The sequence below is a fragment of the Suncus etruscus genome, chromosome 9, assembly GCF_024139225.1.
Source record: "Suncus etruscus isolate mSunEtr1 chromosome 9, mSunEtr1.pri.cur, whole genome shotgun sequence".
NCBI classification, from domain to species: Eukaryota; Metazoa; Chordata; class Mammalia; order Eulipotyphla; family Soricidae; genus Suncus; species Suncus etruscus.
Genome location: NC_064856.1, coordinates 68,730,666 through 68,748,816, shown reverse-complemented (window position 1 = coordinate 68,748,816; position 18,151 = coordinate 68,730,666). Strand labels below are relative to the sequence as shown.

Genomic DNA, 18,151 nt, shown 5'->3' with positions numbered 1-18,151 from the left:
GGAATAACCCCTGAGCACTGCCAGGTGTGACCCAAAAACCACACACACACACACACACACACACACACAAGAATTAGATGTCCTAATTCTTATTTCTACCATTTACTCTCTGCTCCTTGATCTCTATAAAAACATGTGAGTGCATGTATATGTACATGTAAATAAAGATTTATATACATTTGTCATAGATAAGTGTTACCAAACAGGTTCAATAATTATGGTTACTTTTGTTTGGTTTTGTTTTGGAGCCAAACCTTTCAGTACTCAGGGCTTACTCCTTGCTCTGCACTCAGAGACCACTCCTAGCCAGACTCAAGCACCATAAGGGATGCAAGCCTGGTTGGCTACTTGCAAGGCAAACACTCTACCCACTGTACTATAGCTCTGGTCCACAATGATTGTATTTCTTAGATGTAAAGCAATTACTCTCATACTGACAGGGGTTGGTTCAAGACTGCTTGAAATATGATATGTTAATGATTCCAAACCCTAAATTCTTTATTTTATTTTATTTTATTTTATTTTTTGGTTTTTGGGCCACACCCAGCGGTGCTCAGGGGCTACTCCTGGCTGTATGCTCAGAAATAGCTCCTGACAGGCACGGGGGACCATATGGGACACTGAGATTCGAACCAACCACCTTTGGTCCTGGATCGGCTGCTTGCAAGGCAAATGCCGCTGTGCTATCTCTCCAGGCCCAAAATTCTTTTTTTTTTTTTTTTGGGAGGGCACACCTGGTGATATTCAGGGGTTTACTCTTGGCTATGCGCTCAGAAATCGCTCCTGGCTTGGGGGACCATATGGGACGCTGGGGGCTTGAATCGTAGTCAGTCCTATGTTAGCGCGCGCAAGGCAGACGCCTTACAGCTTGCGCCACTGCTTCAGCCCCCCTAAATCTCTTTGTTTTGTTTGTTTGTTTGTGATTTGGGGCCACACCCAGGGCAGTGCTCAGGGGTTACTCCTGGCTCTTTGCTCAGAAATTGCTTCTGGCAGGCTCAGGGGGACAATATGGGATGCCTGGATCGAGCCCTGGTCCATCCGGGGTCAGCTGTGTACAAGGCAAACATTCTACCGCTATGCTATTGCTTCAACCTCTATTTGTTTTCTTTTGGGGGGGCTCACAACGTACAGTGTTGGGGGCCACTCCTAGGGTGTTTGGGGGGAGCCAGGTATCAAACCTGGCCCTTTCAATGCAAAGCACATTTTCAGCTCTCAGTCTGTTGAGCTAGTTTTTTGCCTCCCATCCCAAATTCCTTCTACTATATCATTTTTTCCTTTTTGAACTATACCTGATGGTGCTTTGAACTTACTCCTGATTCTGCATTCAGGAATCATTCCTGGTGATGCTCAGGAAGCCATATGGGATTCCAAGGATAGAACCCATGTTAGATATATATATATATATATATATATATATATATATATATATATATATATATGCACACATATATACACTTATATATATACATATATATATAAAGCAAGTGCACAGTGCCTACAATACTAGGACTTCGGCCTCTCTTTTATTATCTTTATGTGAAATTGGTGGCTTTGTTTTTGTGTTGTTTTTTTTTTAAGAGGGAGGCTTATTTAGTATTATACATAGTCTTAGTGTGTCTCATCTTTTTTATGTTGGTGTAGTGAGGTGGGGTGGGGGCTGATGTTATTAGGTTTAGGCCACAGCTAGGAGCATTCAGGCCAGTTTGTTGCTTGGAAGTCACTCCTAATATACTCTAGGGCCATGCAGTTCTAGTGATCAAACCCTGACTTCTTGCATACAAAGCATGAGTTTCAAGCTATCTCCTTCACCTGGGTCAGCCACAGGAAGGGCAAATACCTTACCTACTATCTTTACAGTTTCCATGCCCACAAACTTATACTGAAATACTTTTACTCAGGTGTTAAAACTTTTTGTTTGCTTGCTTTTGAGCCATCCCTAGCAATACTCAGGGACTAATCTTGGTCTGGGATTGCTTCTAATAGTGTTTGGATGAACCTGTGGTACAAAGGATTGAACCTGGGCCCCCTGTGTTTAAAGCATACACTCAGCCTATTGAACTATTTCTGTGGTTCAGTATTTTTTTTCTTTTTGCACTATAGATGAGAGCAGTCAAAATCAGAAATTTAGAGGACAGAGAAATAGTACAGTGGGAAGGGTCCTTGATTCCCATATAGTCCCTAGAGTCACCAGAAGTGATCCCTAAGCACAGAGCCAGAATTGGCCCTGAGCACTACAAAGATGTAATATCAACAACCCCCGGGGCCGGCGAGGTGGCGCTAGAGGTAAGGTGTCTGCCTTGCAAGCACAGTTCGATCCCCCATCCCCCAGTGTCCCATATGGTCCCCCCCAAGCCAGGGGCAATTTCTGAGCGCTTAGCCAGGAGTAACCCCTGAGCATTAAACGGGTGTGGCCCCCCAAAAAAATCAACAACCCCAAAATCAGAATTTATTTGGAATTATGGAAAAAATGTTTGCACCTTACTTTTTTGTTTTGTTTTTGGGTCACACCCGGCAGCAGCGCTCAGGAGTGACTCCTAGCTGTGTGCTCAAAAATTGCTCCTGGCAGGCACAGGGAACCTTAAGGGATGCCGGGATTCGAACCACTGTCCGTCCTGCATCGACTGCCTACAAGGCAAATGTCCTACCACTGTGTTATCTCTCCAGCCCTACCTTACATAATTTTTTAAATGTTGGGAAAAATACCTTGTTTTTGAAAGGATAGTCTCTAAGAGGCTCCTAGTGAGAGTCCTATATTTCTTATATTTCATTTTGCTCAGTAAATATTTTTAGAGTGATTGTTACAGAGTAATTCATCATGTTTTCTGTCTAATATATTGATGTTTTCTTTTTATTAAAAAAGATTGTAGGGCTCGGAGAGATAGCACCAGCGGTGTTTGCCTTGCAAGCAGCTGATCTAGGACCTAAGGTGGTTGGTTCAAATCCCGGTGTCCCATATGGTCCCCCATGCCTGCCAGGAGCTATTTCTGAGCAGACAGCCAGGAGTAACTCCTGAGCACCGCTGGGTGTGGCCCAAAAACCAAAAAAAAAAAAAAAAAAGATTTTTGTAGGGACTGGAGAGACAGCATAGAGGTAAGGCGTTTGCCTTTCATGCAGAAGGTCATTGGTTCGAATCCCAGCGTCCCATATGGTCCCCCAAGCCTGCCAGGAGCGATTTCTGAGCATAGAGCCAGGAGTAACCCCTGAGCGCTGCCAGGTGTGACCCAAAAACAAAAAACAAACAAACAAAAAAAAGATTGTAGTAAAGAGTTTCATGTTATTTAAGAATTTTTTTTTTTTTTTTTTTTGGTTTTTGGGCCACACCCTGTGACGCTCAGGGGTTACTCCTGGCTATGCGCTCAGAAGTTGCTCCTGGCTTCTTGGGGGACCATATGGGACGCCGGGGGATCGAACCGCGGTCCGTCCTAGGCTAGCGCAGGCAAGGCAGGCACCTTACCTCCAGCGCCATCGCCCGGCCCCTATTTAAGAATTATTTTAATACACTGAGACACTAGTGAAGAGAAACAGATACTCTGGTGGAGGTTGTGGTATTAGAACATTTTGTGCATGAAATCCTGTCATTAACACTTATGTATAAATAAATATGTATAGATAGCAGTGCCTAAAATGTAAAAAAATAAAATTTCTCACAGTAATCCACTTTTTTCTTTGTAGGTGTCTCAGACATAAATTCAAAGAACTGGGAAAATTATGAGAATAAAGGAATTAATAAAATTACTGTGGTTGGAGGTGGAGAACTGGGAATTGCCTGTACATTAGCAATTTCTGCAAAGGTATGTAAGCACAGTGATTACAAATAACAACTGTCAAAAACAAACAAATAACTGTCTGCTTCTGCATTTTTAGGCGGTTGATTTTTTTTGTTTGTTTTGTTTTTTTGTTTTGGGGCCACACCTGTTTGATCTCAGGGGTTACTCCTAACTAAGTGCTCAGAAATTGCCTCTGGCTTGGGGGGACCATATGGGACACCGGGGGATCCAACCGTGGTCCTTCCTTGGCTAGCACTTGCAAGGCAGACACCTTACCTCTAGTGCCACCTTGCGTGCCCCAGGCGGTTGATTTTTAATGTATAAGATATAAATAATAGACCTGGAGTGGTAGCACAGTGGTAGGGCATTTGTCTTACATGCGGCTCACCAGGACTGCCAATGGTTCGATCCCCAGCAGCATCCTATATGGTCCCCCAAGCCAGGAGTGATTTCTGAGCACAGAGCCAGGAGTAACCCCTGAGCGCCACTGGGTGTGGCCAAAAATACTAAAAAATAAAAATGTTTATGAAGCCGGAGCAATAACACAGTGGGTAGGGCACTTATCTTGCATGTGGAAAGCCTAGGTTTGATCCCTGGCATCCCATATGGTCCCCTGAGCCTGCCAGGCACAATTTCTGAGTGCAGAACTAGGAGCAACTCCTACAGGCTGCTAAGTGAGGCCCGAAAAGAAAAGAAAAGAAAAGAAAAGAAAAGAAAAGAAAAGAAAAGAAAAGAAAAGAAAAGAAAAGAAAAGAAAAGAAAAGAAAAGAAAAGGAATAATGACTTAATTATCTCATGGGGAAACCACTCAACTCTAAAATATATTTAGTAAAGTGTCAAGAAGCTAACTAAACACATTCACCAGTGATGTTTCCTCTTAATGAGTAGTCATAGAATAGGCTTTGCAAAAGTAGTTACATAAAGAGCTTATCATCCTCATCTAAGATGAGCCTCAAATTCACATTTATCTGACTGAGTTAAACAAAATCTTTTCTGTGCCTGAGACATGCCACCCTAAATTCTTACTTAACAGAGTAATTTTAACAAAATATAATTTTTGTTTTTTCTAAAATTAGCAATTTCTAAAAACAAAATTGTCTTTGCTTGTGTAATTTCTGCTTTGAGAATGGTAGTTCCTGAGTTAGTATTTTTTACTAGTTTTAGTTTTATTTTTGCAACATTTATTTTTTTTCTTAGAACTCTTTATTTTTAGTTTAAATTCCTTTCTAGAGCAGTTCAGAAAATCCTTCAGAGTATTGTAGTGAAAGCATTTCTCTCAAGGTCAGAGTGATAGCACAGCAGGTAGGGAGGGCATTTACCTTGCACTTGGCCAACCCAGATTCGAACCCCCAGCATCCAATATGGTCCCCTGAGCCTACCAGGAACAATTTCTAAATGAAGAGCCAGGAGTGACTCCTGCATGCCACTGGGTGTGGCCCTCAAACAAACAAACAAATAAACTAAAACCACTTTCCATTTGAGGTATAGAGTTAGAATAAAAGAGCTCTTCTTTTATTTCTTCTTTTAATTTTGGGACACACCCAGTGATGCTCAGTGATTACTCTGAGCCTTGTGCTCAGGAATTACTCTTGGTGGGCTTGATGGACCATATGGGATACTGGGGATCAAACCCAGATGGTCAAGTGCAAGGCAAGCGCCCTACCTGCTATGCTATTGCTCTGGGCCCCTGCTCTTCTTTATGTTTTAGAGCTGGCATTTGGTTTTCTTGCAGAAATTTGTTAACTTTACCATATTGCGTATTTACCTTTAGATTTAAGCATCAGGGCTAGAGAGGTAGTACCAGGGAAAGGCTCTTGCCTTAAACATAGCACCTCATGGTCTCTTGCACAGAACTCTGAGTTAACCCGTAGTAGAAGGTAGCTTCTACTTAAAGTGAATTAAGACAAATCCAGGGAGGTAGGAAAAGTAAACCCAGTAACATATGCTGCTGTTGGGCACATAGATTATTTCCTCCACCTGAATATGCTATGCTTTCTTAATTAGTATTTGAATTGTTTTCAGTTCTTTGTTACCAAATAGAATGCTTCAATAAACATTGCCTTACAAGTTGCTTATTTTCTTGTCTGAATTTTAAGGATATATAATCTTAAAAATGGTACTAATGAGTCAAAGAGCATGGATGGTTTATTTGCATTTTCTACATGTGGCTAGTCTGTTCTTCAGAAAGGGAAAGTTAACATACTGCTAAAGTACACAGGAGCTTATTTTTGACTCTCATGATAGAACTGAGTTTTATCAGTTTTGCTTTAGTAAGAATAGGGAAAACATATTAAATTATGCTTATTATGCAATGCTGCATTTCTTTGTGAACTGTCTGGGTAGTTTTCTATTTTTCTTTGTAATCATTAATGTTTTGGTACAGTGTACAGTAATCAAATAATGCAACAATATATTGTGCTACAATGGGTGGAATAGGGCAATAAATATACTATGGCAATAGTAGTAATACTGGTAACAGTAGTTATTAATTTGAATGTTTACTAGATGCCAGACTCTTGTCAAAACACTTGTTTCAGGGGCTGGAGCAGTGGCTCAAGCAGTAGGGTGTTTGCCTTGCATGTGCTAACTTAGGATGGACCGCAGTTTGATCCCCCAACATCCCATATGGTTCCACAATCCAGGAGTGAGTTCTGAGTGCATAGCCAGGAATAATCCCTGAGCGTCACTGGGTGTGGCCCCAAAAACAAACAAACAAAAAAAACATTAAAAAAAAAAAACAACACTTGTTTTAGGACCAGAGCAATAGTATAGCAGATAGTAGTATATCCTTACATGCTGCCAAAATGGGTTAGATCCCTGGTATCTTCTAAGTTCTCATGAACCCCACAAAGAATGATCCCTGAGTTCAGAGCCATGAGTAAACCCTTGGCACAGCCAAGTGTGGCCCTAACACCTTTAAAAAAAAAAAAAAAGAACACTTGACTCATTTTTACATCAAACCTATGGATTAAGGACCTGCTCATTACTACCACTTTATTTGTTTTTGTTTTTGTTTTTGGGCCACACCCAGCATTGCTCAGGGGTTACTCCTGGCTGTCTGCTCAGAAATAGCTCCTGGCAGGCACGGGGGACCATATGGGACACCGGGATTCGAACCAACCACCTTTGGTCCTGGATCGGCTGCTTGCAAAGCAAACGCCACTCTGCTATCTCTCCGAGCCCTCATTACTACCACTTTATAATGAAGAACCCAGAATACAGTGGGATTATCCAACTTGTTCAAAATCACATTGCCATGGAGCCGGAGAAATAGCATGGAGGTATGGCATTTGCCTTGCATGAAGAAAGTCATTGGTTCAAATCCAGGCATCTCATATGGTCCCCCGAGCCTGCCAGGAGCAATTTCTGAGTGCAAAGCCAGGAGTAAGTCCTGAGCACTGCCGAGTGTGACCCAAAAACAAACAAACAAACAAACAAAAAAAACCCACAAAAAACAAAATCACACTGCCAATATATGGAGCCAGGATTCATCAGTAGACTGTTTAGCAGCATGTATTCTATTTTTTTGTTTGTTTGGGGACCACACCTGATATACTCAGGGCTTACTATTACTCTATGTCTGAGATCACTCCTGGCAGGACTGAGAGAACCATATGTGGTGCCAGAGATAGAACTCAGGTCAGCTACATGCAAGGCAAGCACCTTGCTTGCTATACTATTTCTCTGACCCCAGAGCATGTATTATAGATCCTTACTATTCAATGTGAGGCTTTCTGAGGAGCAGTATTGGCTCTATGTACAGTCTTAGTAGAGGTTCTGAGGTATAGCTCAGATGTGGGCCCTAGATCCCATTCCTGGCACAAGTCCATTTCTCAAATTATCTTATTAGAAATGCTTCGCAGGGAGCTAGAGCAATAGCACAGTGGTAGGGCATTTGCCTTGCACATGGCCAACTGCAGGCAAACCCATGTTTGATTACCGACATCCCATGTTCCCCTAAGCCTGCCAGGAACGATTTCTGAGTGCAGAGCCAGGAAGAACCCCTGAGCCCAGCCGGGTGTGGCCCCAAAACAAAACAACATCAACAAAAAGAAATGCTTCTCAGGCCCACTTCAGAGTTATGGAGGCAACATTAACATTTTAGTTAACACTCTGGTAATCCATTTTCTTCACCACTGTATTAAATGTTGATTTCCTTATAGCTTGAGAAGCTCTGCTCTAAGCCATTCATAATGTTATACTTGCCTCATGAAATTATTTGTTTATGCACATTTGGGTAGTTCCTGAATACCTCCAGGTATAATCCAAAGGAAAAAAATTGGAATGGAAAATTCAGAATGGAAATTATAACAGCAAATTGAAAACAAATTAAAGAATAGCAAACATTTGAGTGTCCTCAGTTACCTATATTTCTTACTATTCTATCAAAATAGCTTCCCAGTTGTTCATGCTGGGTTAATTAGATTCTAGTTTGAGGTGAAATGTGAAGGATCAATAGGTCATATGCATAATTAATTTCTTGTTCGTACATTTCTCTTTTGTTGTTATTGTATTAAATTTTTCTTCACACCTGTCATTTCTGAGTGAACGTAAATTAACTGACCATGTCATTTCACCTATCATTTCTGATTGAACTTAAATTAACTGGCCATGTCCAATGTAATGCAATTCTTTCTTTTAATTGCACATTATAGGGCATTGCAGACAAAATTGTCCTCTTAGACCTCTCAGAAGAGACTAAACGAGGAATGATGGACCTTGACATCTTCAACCTGCCTAAAGTGGAGATCAGCAAAGGTCTGGTGATTCTGCTTAAAACATATTTTCTCTATATTTGAATCTTAGGAATAGTAGACTTTATTCTTTAGAGCAGTTTCAGCAGCACAGCAATATTGAGTACAGAGATTTCCCCAGTATCTATTGCACCACACAGCCTCTCCCATCACCAACATTGCCCACCAGAGTGAAGCTGCTGCTGAACCTACCTTGACACATCACTAGCATTCAGAATCTGTGATCTAAATTAGAGTTCATTCTTGGTGTGTAGTACATTCTATGGTATGGATAAAACTAAACCAATATGTAACCACCATAATAGTATCATACACTGTAGTTTCACTGCTCTAAAAATCTGTGCTCTGCCTAGAGTCCTAGAATTTTACCTCTGAAAGTACCTTAAAGATCACTTAGTTTAAGCCAGAAGATACTACAGGGATTAAGGTACGTGCCTTGGATGCGAGTCAATCCTTGGCACCACATGATTCGTCAAACATCACTGTATAGCCCTTAGCGGCTCCTGAGCATTTCTAGGGTGACCTGCACAGCAGAACTTGAGCAATGGCGTATCATTAGGCCTTTATCATTGAACAGTGGAGACTTGCCAGGAGTGGCTCATGGGTATCTGATCTCCATTTAGGAGACCCCTTCCCTCAAAATAAATTCAAAATATTTTTTTACAGGATCACTAAATCATGGGGCTAACAGTGATTGGCAACCTTTTTTTTCTTTTTCTTTTTGGTGTTTTCGGCCACACCTGTTTGATGCTCAGGGGTTTAGCTCTGGCTAAACACTCAGAAATTGCCCCTGGCTTGGGGGAACCAAATGGGACGCCGGGATCGAACCGCGGTCCGTCCTACACTCGTCCTTGCAAGGCAGAGACACCTTACCTCTAGCGCCACCTCACCAGCCCCGGCAACCTTTTTTTTTCAACTGAGCCAAATGTCACCAAAACCACGATTGAAATTTATTTTGAGGGTCACACAGGGCGTACACTGACAGAGGCTAGGAGCAGAGTTCTGACTCCTGGAGCGGCTGCCTGGCACACAGAAGAGCCAAATTAAAAGTGTAAAGAGCCACATGTGGCTCGCGATCTGCACTGGAACAATAGTACAGCGGGTAGGGCATTTATCTTGCATGCGGCCAACCCACCTTTGCTATATGGTACCCCGAGTACCACCAGGAGTAATCTTTGTCCACTACTGGGTGAGCCCCCAAAACAAAACAAAAAAATCAAAGTCTCTCATTTATTTGGGCAAATTAAATTTAAGCAAATTATTTATTCAAAATTATACAGAAATTATAACTGATTATATTAATATTCAAATGAGCAAATAGCATTTGAAATGATCAAAGAATGACTGATCAAAAAAAAAAAGAATGGTTGATCAAAGAATCTATTCTTGAGACCGGAGCGATAGCACACTGGTAGGGCATTTGCCTTGTACGTGACTGACCTGGGACAAACCTTGTTTCTTTCCCTCGCATCCCATATGGCCCCCCAAAGCCAGGGGCAATTTCTGAGCACATAGCCAGGAGTAACCACTGAGCATTACAGTGTGTGGCCCAAAAAATAAAAAAAAAAAAACAAAAAAGAACATATTCTTTGTTCTAAATATAAATTTATTATTCTGGGATTACTTCCGTTTTTATATTATATTGGTCAAGAGTACTGGTTTTGGAGATAGGTGAGAATTTTTATCTACTGTGCCACATTATAGCTCTTACATTTGTAAGAGCCATAAATAAGTCTGTCAACAGTCACATCTTTTTTTTTTTGGTTTTTGGGCCACACCCGGTGATGCTCAGGGGTTACTCCTGGCTAAGCGCTCAGATATTGCCCCTGGCTTAGGGGGACCATATGGGACACCGGGGGATCAAACCGCGGCTCATTCAAGGCTAGTGCAGGCAAGGCAGGCACCTTACCTCTAGCACCACCGCCCGGCCCCAACAGTCACATCTTTTATAAAATACTTAATCTTTTGGTATATAAGAAAATGCCAGACCAAGATTTTATTTAATTTATTTTGTGGGACATTTTGGGGTGACAACTGGAGGTGCTCAGAGTAACTAGTCTAACCCTCTGGCTCCAGGCTAAGGAGTGATCCTTAGTGGTGCTCAAAGGACAGAACTGTTGTGCCAGAATAATACAAGGCAAGGCAAGTAAGTGCCTTATCTTTTGTACCTTCTCTGACTCTGAACTAAGATTAAAAAAAGTAAGTTTCCATTGCTTTCATTGAAATTATGGTGTTTATTTCTGTGAAACTATGTCTTTTCTATTTCTTTTTGTGTTGACAAAGAGTAAACCAAAACTTAACTTTATGTAAGGTGCTTTATTGCTGGGCCACAACCCTGGCCCTTAAAAATAAGTTTTAAGGGGCCAGAGAGATAGCATGGAGGTAAGGTGTTTGCCTTTCATGCAGAAGGACGGTGGTTCAAATCCCAGCATCCCATATGGTCCCCTGTGCCTGCCAGGGGCAATTTCTGAGCAGAGAGTCAGGAGTAGCCCCTGAGCGCTGCCAGGTGTGACCCAAAACCAAAAAAAAAAAAAAAAAAATGATTTAATAAGAACAAAGGGTTGGGGTTAGAGTATGGTACAGCAATCAGGGCACTTGCCTTGTACAAAGCCAGCTCAGGTTCTATTCCTGGCATCCATATTGTCCTCTGTGCCTGTCAGGAGTAATTCCTGAGTGCAGAGCCAACACTAATTCCTGAGCAATGTCAGGTGTGATCCAAAAAGGGAGGAGGGGGAACCAAAAAGGTTTTTTACATTAAAGGAATAGCAAGTTTTAAAAACATAATATTTTTCTGTTACTCTTATTTAAAATATATTTTATAATGTGGATTTAACATTATTTATTACCAGGGGTAATGATAAAAATGAATTAAACTAAGCATGTCTTAAAACCATTCTACTAGGTTATATCTAAAATTAGACTTTGGATATTATTTGCCTTTTCTTATTTAGGCCTTATGCTTTCCTTGACCATTTTTCAAATAAACTATTGAAACATAAGAGTTTACAAGTTTGGGCTCGGAGAGATAGCACAGCGGCGTTTGCCTTGCAAGCAGCTGATCCAGGACCAAAGGTGGTTGGTTCGAATCCCGGTGTCCCATATGGTCCCCCATGCCTGCCAGGAGCTATTTCTGAGCAGACAGCCAGAAGTAACCCCTGAGCACCGCCGGGTGTGACCCAAAAACCAAAAAAAAGAAAAAAGAAAAAAAGAGTTTACAAGTTTAAATCTATTAAGAACAACAATGAATCACAAAAAATTAAAATTAATACCTGTAGGTTATAAAAATTAAGTGTAATATTTCTAGCAAGCTTATGGATCTCTGTAGGAAACAGTGAATTAATGTTCCTCCTCTGGAAAGAAAACAGTGGCTGCTTTAATAATGATCCTTTTGTAGGCCTCTTATAGAAGGTCCCTTGGGGAGCTGGATATTCTCTTGTGAATGTCATTTCCAGGTACTGAAGTTCTTAAGGGATCTCTTAACTCTTCCAAATCACTCTAGGAAACTCTTTAGTTCATAGACCCGAGAGGTTGTGAAGCTGTTTTAAGATTGAGAAAATTGTTTCTTCTTATGTGTCTCATTAACCATCAATAACAGTTCTTCCAGATAATTAAAAGAATAGAATCCACCAAGTAAGGAATGTTAAATGAATCCATATCATCATGGGGCAGCTTTCATGTTCCCCTGTTAATTCTGATAGCATTGAATTGAATTACTGTTGTGTGAAAAACATTTAAATTTTAATGTAACATCTTGAGAATATATGGAGGAAAACACCCATAATCTTTGAAAAATTTCGGTCAGTAATTTTGTAAATTTTAATACCTTCTCATGACATGTATTAATGATCACATTATATATATGGTTGCATTGCAATTAAGATTATACTTTGCTGGGTCCGGTGAGGTGGCGCTAGAGGTAAGGTGTCTGCCTTGCAAGCGCTAGCCAAGGAAGGACCGCGTTTCGATCCCCCGGTATCCCATATGGTCCCCCCAAGCCAGGGGCGATTTCTGAGCGCTTAGCCAGGAGTAACCCCTGAGCATCAAAAGGGTGTGGCCCCAAAAACCAAAGAAAAAAAAAGATTATACTTTGCTAAGGCCTGAGAGATAGCCTGGAGGTAGGGCATTTTACCTTACATCGAGAAGGACAGTGGTTCGAATTCTGGCATCCCTGTGCCTGCCAGGGGCGATTTCTGAGCACAGAGCCAGTAGTAACCTTTGAGCACTGCCAGGTGTGACTCAAAACACCCCCCCCCCCCCAAAAAAAAAAAGAAAGATTATACTTTGCTATATTGGAATTTTAAAAAGTTTTTTAGGGGTAAGAGGGGTACCACAGGGATTAATGTGCTTGCCTTCCATGTGGCTGACTCTATTTCGATCCTTGTCACTTCAGGCTTTGAGCACCATCAAGATTGTCTCCTAAGCACAGCACCAGGAATACCACTTAGGCAACATTGAATGTTGCTCCAAAACTCATTATCTTCCCCACACCAAAAAATCTTAAAACCTTTTGGGGAAGAATCAATACATGGGGCCAAAGGGATAGCATTATATATAAGATGTTTGCCTTGCATGCAGCTGACCCAGGCTCAATCCCCAGCATCCCATATGGTTTCCCGACCTACCCAGAGTGTTTTCTAAGTACAAGAATCAGAATATCCTCTGATCATTGACAGTTGTAGCCCAACTCCCCCCAAAATATACATATATACTTAAGAACATGCAAATATGTAACAAAAGTTATGATTATATGTTGTTCACTTGGATAAATGCCAGTTGTTAAAAGCAATTGTTCCTGTTCAGTTCTTTTTGTTTTGTATATATACATGTGTATATTGTTTCTTTGATTATGATATATAATGTGTTCTCATTGCATGGGTCATCATCAAAAAATTTGAAATTCACAAGCCTTTCATCATCTGCTCTTCTCTTTTTATTGAGCTCAGGCAAATGCTCTCTCATTAGTGGCAAGTTCTTCACACTAGAAATAGCTCAAGTAGTCTTTACAAAATCTTTGAGTAATTGTTTTATTAGATCATTAATTAGTCTAAAGCTTTTGGTATTAGTGTCAGAAATTTGGGAGGGGTTGCAGGGCTCTTTTTTGTCTTACTTTGAAATTTTAACAGTAGACATGGGGCTGGAGAGATAGTATGGAGCTAAGGCGTTTGCCTTTCATGCAGAAGGTCATTGTTTCGAGTCCCGGCATCCTATATGGTCCCCCGAGACTGTCAGAAGCGATTTCTGAGCATAGAGTCAGGTTACCCCTGAGCACTGCCGGGTGTGACCCAAAAACCAAAAAAAAAAAAAGAAAGAAAAAACCCAAAAAAAAACACCAAAAAAAAAAAAACCCAACCAGTAGATATATAGCTTTTTTTGGGGGGGGGGGGTTTTGGGGGGGCCATACCTGTTTGATGCTCAGGGGTTACTCCTGGCTAAGCGCTCAGAAATTGCCCCTGGCTTGGGGGGACCATATGGGACGCCGGGGGATAGAACTGCGGTTCCTTCCGTGGCTAGCTCTTGCAAGGCAGACACCTTACCTCTAGCGCCACCTCACCGGCTCCATATAGCTTATTTTTCAGCATTCCTCTCTAAACTAGAAATATCAGTTAACATACTCAGTTTATGATTATGCACTACATATGATATATATGAAAGAAAACTTTCAGCATTCTTCATAGAACTCCAACCCCCAGCTGTGACAGGATCATTAAAGGCATCACTTAAGTAATTCTATACCTTATTTACTTTTTTGTTTGTTTGTTTCTGGAACACTTCCTCCCCACCCCCAATATGAGTATTCTTTATAAAGTATTATTCCTGGCTTATTCCTGGCTCTGTGCTTTAGGGTCACTTCTGGCAATGCTCAAGGAACCTTATGTGGTGCCAGAGATAGAACTAGATTCAGCCACATGCAAGGCAAGCACCTTACTACCCAGTGTAACAGGGGCTGGAGAGATAGCACAGCAGTAGGGTATATGCCTCGCACAGAGCCAATTCAGGATGGACGGTGGTTCGAATCCCAGCATCCCATGTGGTCCCCAAGCCTGCTAGGAGCAATTTCTGAGTGCAGAGCCAGGAGTAACCCCTGAGCACCGCTGGGTGTGACCCCCCCCCAAAAAAAAAAAACAAACCTACCCAGTGTATTATATCGCTGGCCCAAGTATTTTTTAGTATTGAAATGTCTATTCTTTGGGAGCTGAGGGATAGTACAACAGATATGGCACTTTCTTGCATGTAGCCAACCTGGGTTCAATCCCTGACTTTATAAGATCTTTTGAGCACCACCAGGAGTAATTCCTGAGTACCACCAGCATGACCCAAAAATGAAACAAAAAAAAAGTATCCCTTTAAGTCATTGACTAAAATAAATTGTGCCTGTCATTCTGTGGGAGTTTCTCCTCAAACATAGGAAGATTTACTTTTTTTATTTTTATTTTTTTATTATTTTTTTTTTTTTGGTTTTGTTTTTTGGGTCACACCCGGTAGCGCTCAGGAGTTACTCCTGGCTCTATGCTCAGAAATTGCTCTTGGTAATCTTGGGGGAGCATATGGGACTATGGGGTTTGAACAACTGATCTTCTGCATGCAAGGCAAATGCCTTTACTCCATGCTATCTCTCCAGCCCCCGGAAGATTTACTTTTATTTAAAAGAACTTATTATAGTTTAGGTAACATGGTTACAATAGTGTTAAGGACTATAGGTTTGATATACAAAGTTACTGTACTTTCACCACCACCAAAGATGGGAAAAATTTTTGGGTGTTTGGTACTAAAGATCAGACCCAAGGTATCACAGATGCAAAACAGATTCACTGCCTCTGAGTTAATTCCTGGGTCTTCAAAATCAGGTGGTTGGCAGTGTATAAGGACTACCAGAGTCACACCCTGTGGTACTGGAGCCACATCCATCAGTACTATCAGGAGGCATACAGTATTAGCCTTCACATTCAGGAGCTTGTATGTGCTAGCTATGTGTTCTGCTTCTTGAGCTATCTTTCTATGTTTAATAGCTACCATTTAACAGGGTCATAGTCATCAGTTGAAACACAAACTGAAAAGTAGTGAATAGTAGTTTAAAAGAGAAAAATCAATAACTTTGTTTTTGGGTTTTTTTTAAGTTTGTTTTTGACTACACCTGGTGACACTCAGGGCTTACTCCTGGCTATGCGCTTAGAAATTGCTCCTCATTTGGGTGACCATATGGGACACTGGGGGGTCGAATCATGGTCCGTTCTGGGCCAGCCACATGCAAGGCAAATGCCCTACCATTGTGCCATCGCTCTGGCCCCCCAAATCAGTAACTTTTTTTGTTTGTTTGTTTTTGGGTCACACCCAGCAGCTTTCAGGGGTTACTCCTGGCTCTACGCTCAGAAATCGCTCCTGGCAGGCTCTGGGGACCATATGGGATACCGGGATTCAAACCACTGTCCTTGTGAATGCAAGGCAAATGCCCCACCTTCATGCTATCTCTCCAGCCCCCAAATCAGTAACTTTCTAATACACTTAGAATGACTTAGCTGTATCCTAGAGAAACTATACTTACCTAATATATTTATATAGATTGATGTATCAGTTAGACTATTTTAAAGAAATATCCACCGTTGTTAGACAGCAGTAGTATTTAACAGTTACCTTCTATTCCTGGTTTGAAAACAATAATCATTTTAACTAAGTTTGTGTTTATTTATTCTTAAATAAGTAAATAAATTCTTACCACAACATCCTCAAAATCTGAGAATAATAGTATATTAGGGCATGAAATATTATTTACTTACTTATTTTTACATGCTTGATACTGAATCAGTCACAGTCAAAAGTCTCAAATGAGCTTGTGATTTGAGAAATAGCAGCTTATTATCAGAGCTATCTATGGAGATAGGACAGAGATGGGAAGCTTGCTGTCCTGGAAATATAGATGTTGATTGGCTCTTGGCACAGGAAGACACTCATCATTATGCTAATAAGTAATAATTAAGGTCAATATTTGAGCCAGTCCTATTCTGAAGGCTGTATTATATATAAGGCAGAGCCATAATATAATGTTCACTTTGTGTTCTTTGATCCTGTAAGAAATAAGGCAAGAGATATACTGTGGCTTTACATAAATTATGTAAGGTTTCTTTCTTTCTTTTTCTTTTTTTCAAATTTTCTCTTAAATTTTTTTGGGCTACACCCAGAAGGTCTCAAAGCTTATTCCTGTCTCTATACTCAGAGATCACTCTAAAGATACTTGGAGGGACCATATGTGGTACTTGTTATCAAACTCAGGTCAGCTGCATTCACGACAAACACCTTAATCACAGTAATGTCTCTCTGGCCTCTCTAATTTTCTCTCTTTTTTTTTTTTTTTTTTCCACATCCAGTGATGCTCAGGGGTTACTCCTGGCTATAGGTTCAGAAATTGCTCCTGGCTTGAGGGACCATATGAGACGCCGGGGATCAAACCACGGGTGCAAGGCAAATGCCCTACCACTTGTGCCACCACTCCAGAACTCTAATTCTCTTAATCTATATAATCTTTCCCCCTTTGCTTCATTTATTCAGGCTTCACAAGTGATGCTCATTAGGTCTATGAGCTTCTTAATGGGTCTCAGCCAACTCAACAAGCAGTTCAATGTGAAGGCCCAAAGATAAAGTTCTACAGTGTGGGGGACTATGCAGGTCACACGAGTGGTGCTCACAGGCCTTCAGTGCTACATCTGGACATACTCAGGACCATGTATTGCCAGGGATTGAACTGGGGTTGACAGTGTACAAGGCATGGACCTTAACCCCTGTACTGTCTCTACTGTAGTCCCTAAACTTTTTCTTTTATTAAGTTACTAAACTCTGAGCCCAAGGGATGGAGTACATTGCCAAGTCTCCAAGTTTCATCCTTAAACTTCACATCCCTAGCTAGCATTGCCAGACTGCCCAGAACAACATATGGTCCTCTGAGCACTGCCAGGTATGGCCCCAAACCAAAAAAGGAAAAAAAAAAGTGGGAAACTCTACTTGGCCAGGAGCAGTTTAAAATGTATATTCAAAGTCAGTCACACATGGGCAAAATATCAATAGAAATCATAATTAGAGAATAATGAGTCAGTTATGACTAATTGCCTAAAAATCATCTAGACACTGAAGACTCAGTTGAATGGGGGGAATTATTACTTTCAGCTTAGTAGAATAGAGATCTGTGTTGGACCATTCAGAACTGAGAGATATAAATAGGACACAGGGGCCGGAGAGATAGCACAGCGGTAAGGTGTTTGCCTTACATGCGGAAGGTTGCTGGTTCAAATCCCGGCATCCCATATGGTCCCCCGAGCTTGCTGGGGGTGATTTCTGAGCGTAGAGCCAGGAATAACCCCTGAGCATTGCCGGGTGTGACCCAAAAACCAAACCAACAAACAAACAAACAAACAGAAAAGAAATAGGACACAGAACTTAATCCTATGCCAAGTTCTTCCCCAAATGTGGAGTTCTTTCTTCTTTCTCCTCTACTTTCCAATAATTTTTTCTTCCTTTCTAAAACAGGAAAAGAGAACAAATATCTTCAGATAAGAGTTAGACACAGGAAAGAAAAAGAGTTAGACACAGGGGCCGGAGAGATAGCATGGAGGTAAGGCGTTTGCCTTTCATTCAGAAGGTCGG

General features: G+C 41.2%; 1 protein-coding gene across 2 annotated transcripts in view; it reads left to right on the top strand.

The window, feature by feature from the left end:
* UEVLD (UEV and lactate/malate dehyrogenase domains) overlaps nt 1-18,151 on the top strand; it is a 66,890-nt gene that overhangs the window by 22,471 nt on the left and 26,268 nt on the right. For both annotated transcript variants that reach the window (XM_049781047.1, XM_049781048.1), the window contains exons 6-7: nt 3,673-3,791; nt 8,423-8,525. In XM_049781047.1, the coding sequence (XP_049637004.1) occupies nt 3,673-3,791; nt 8,423-8,525 (222 nt within the window). The remainder of the gene's footprint in view (nt 1-3,672; nt 3,792-8,422; nt 8,526-18,151) is intronic.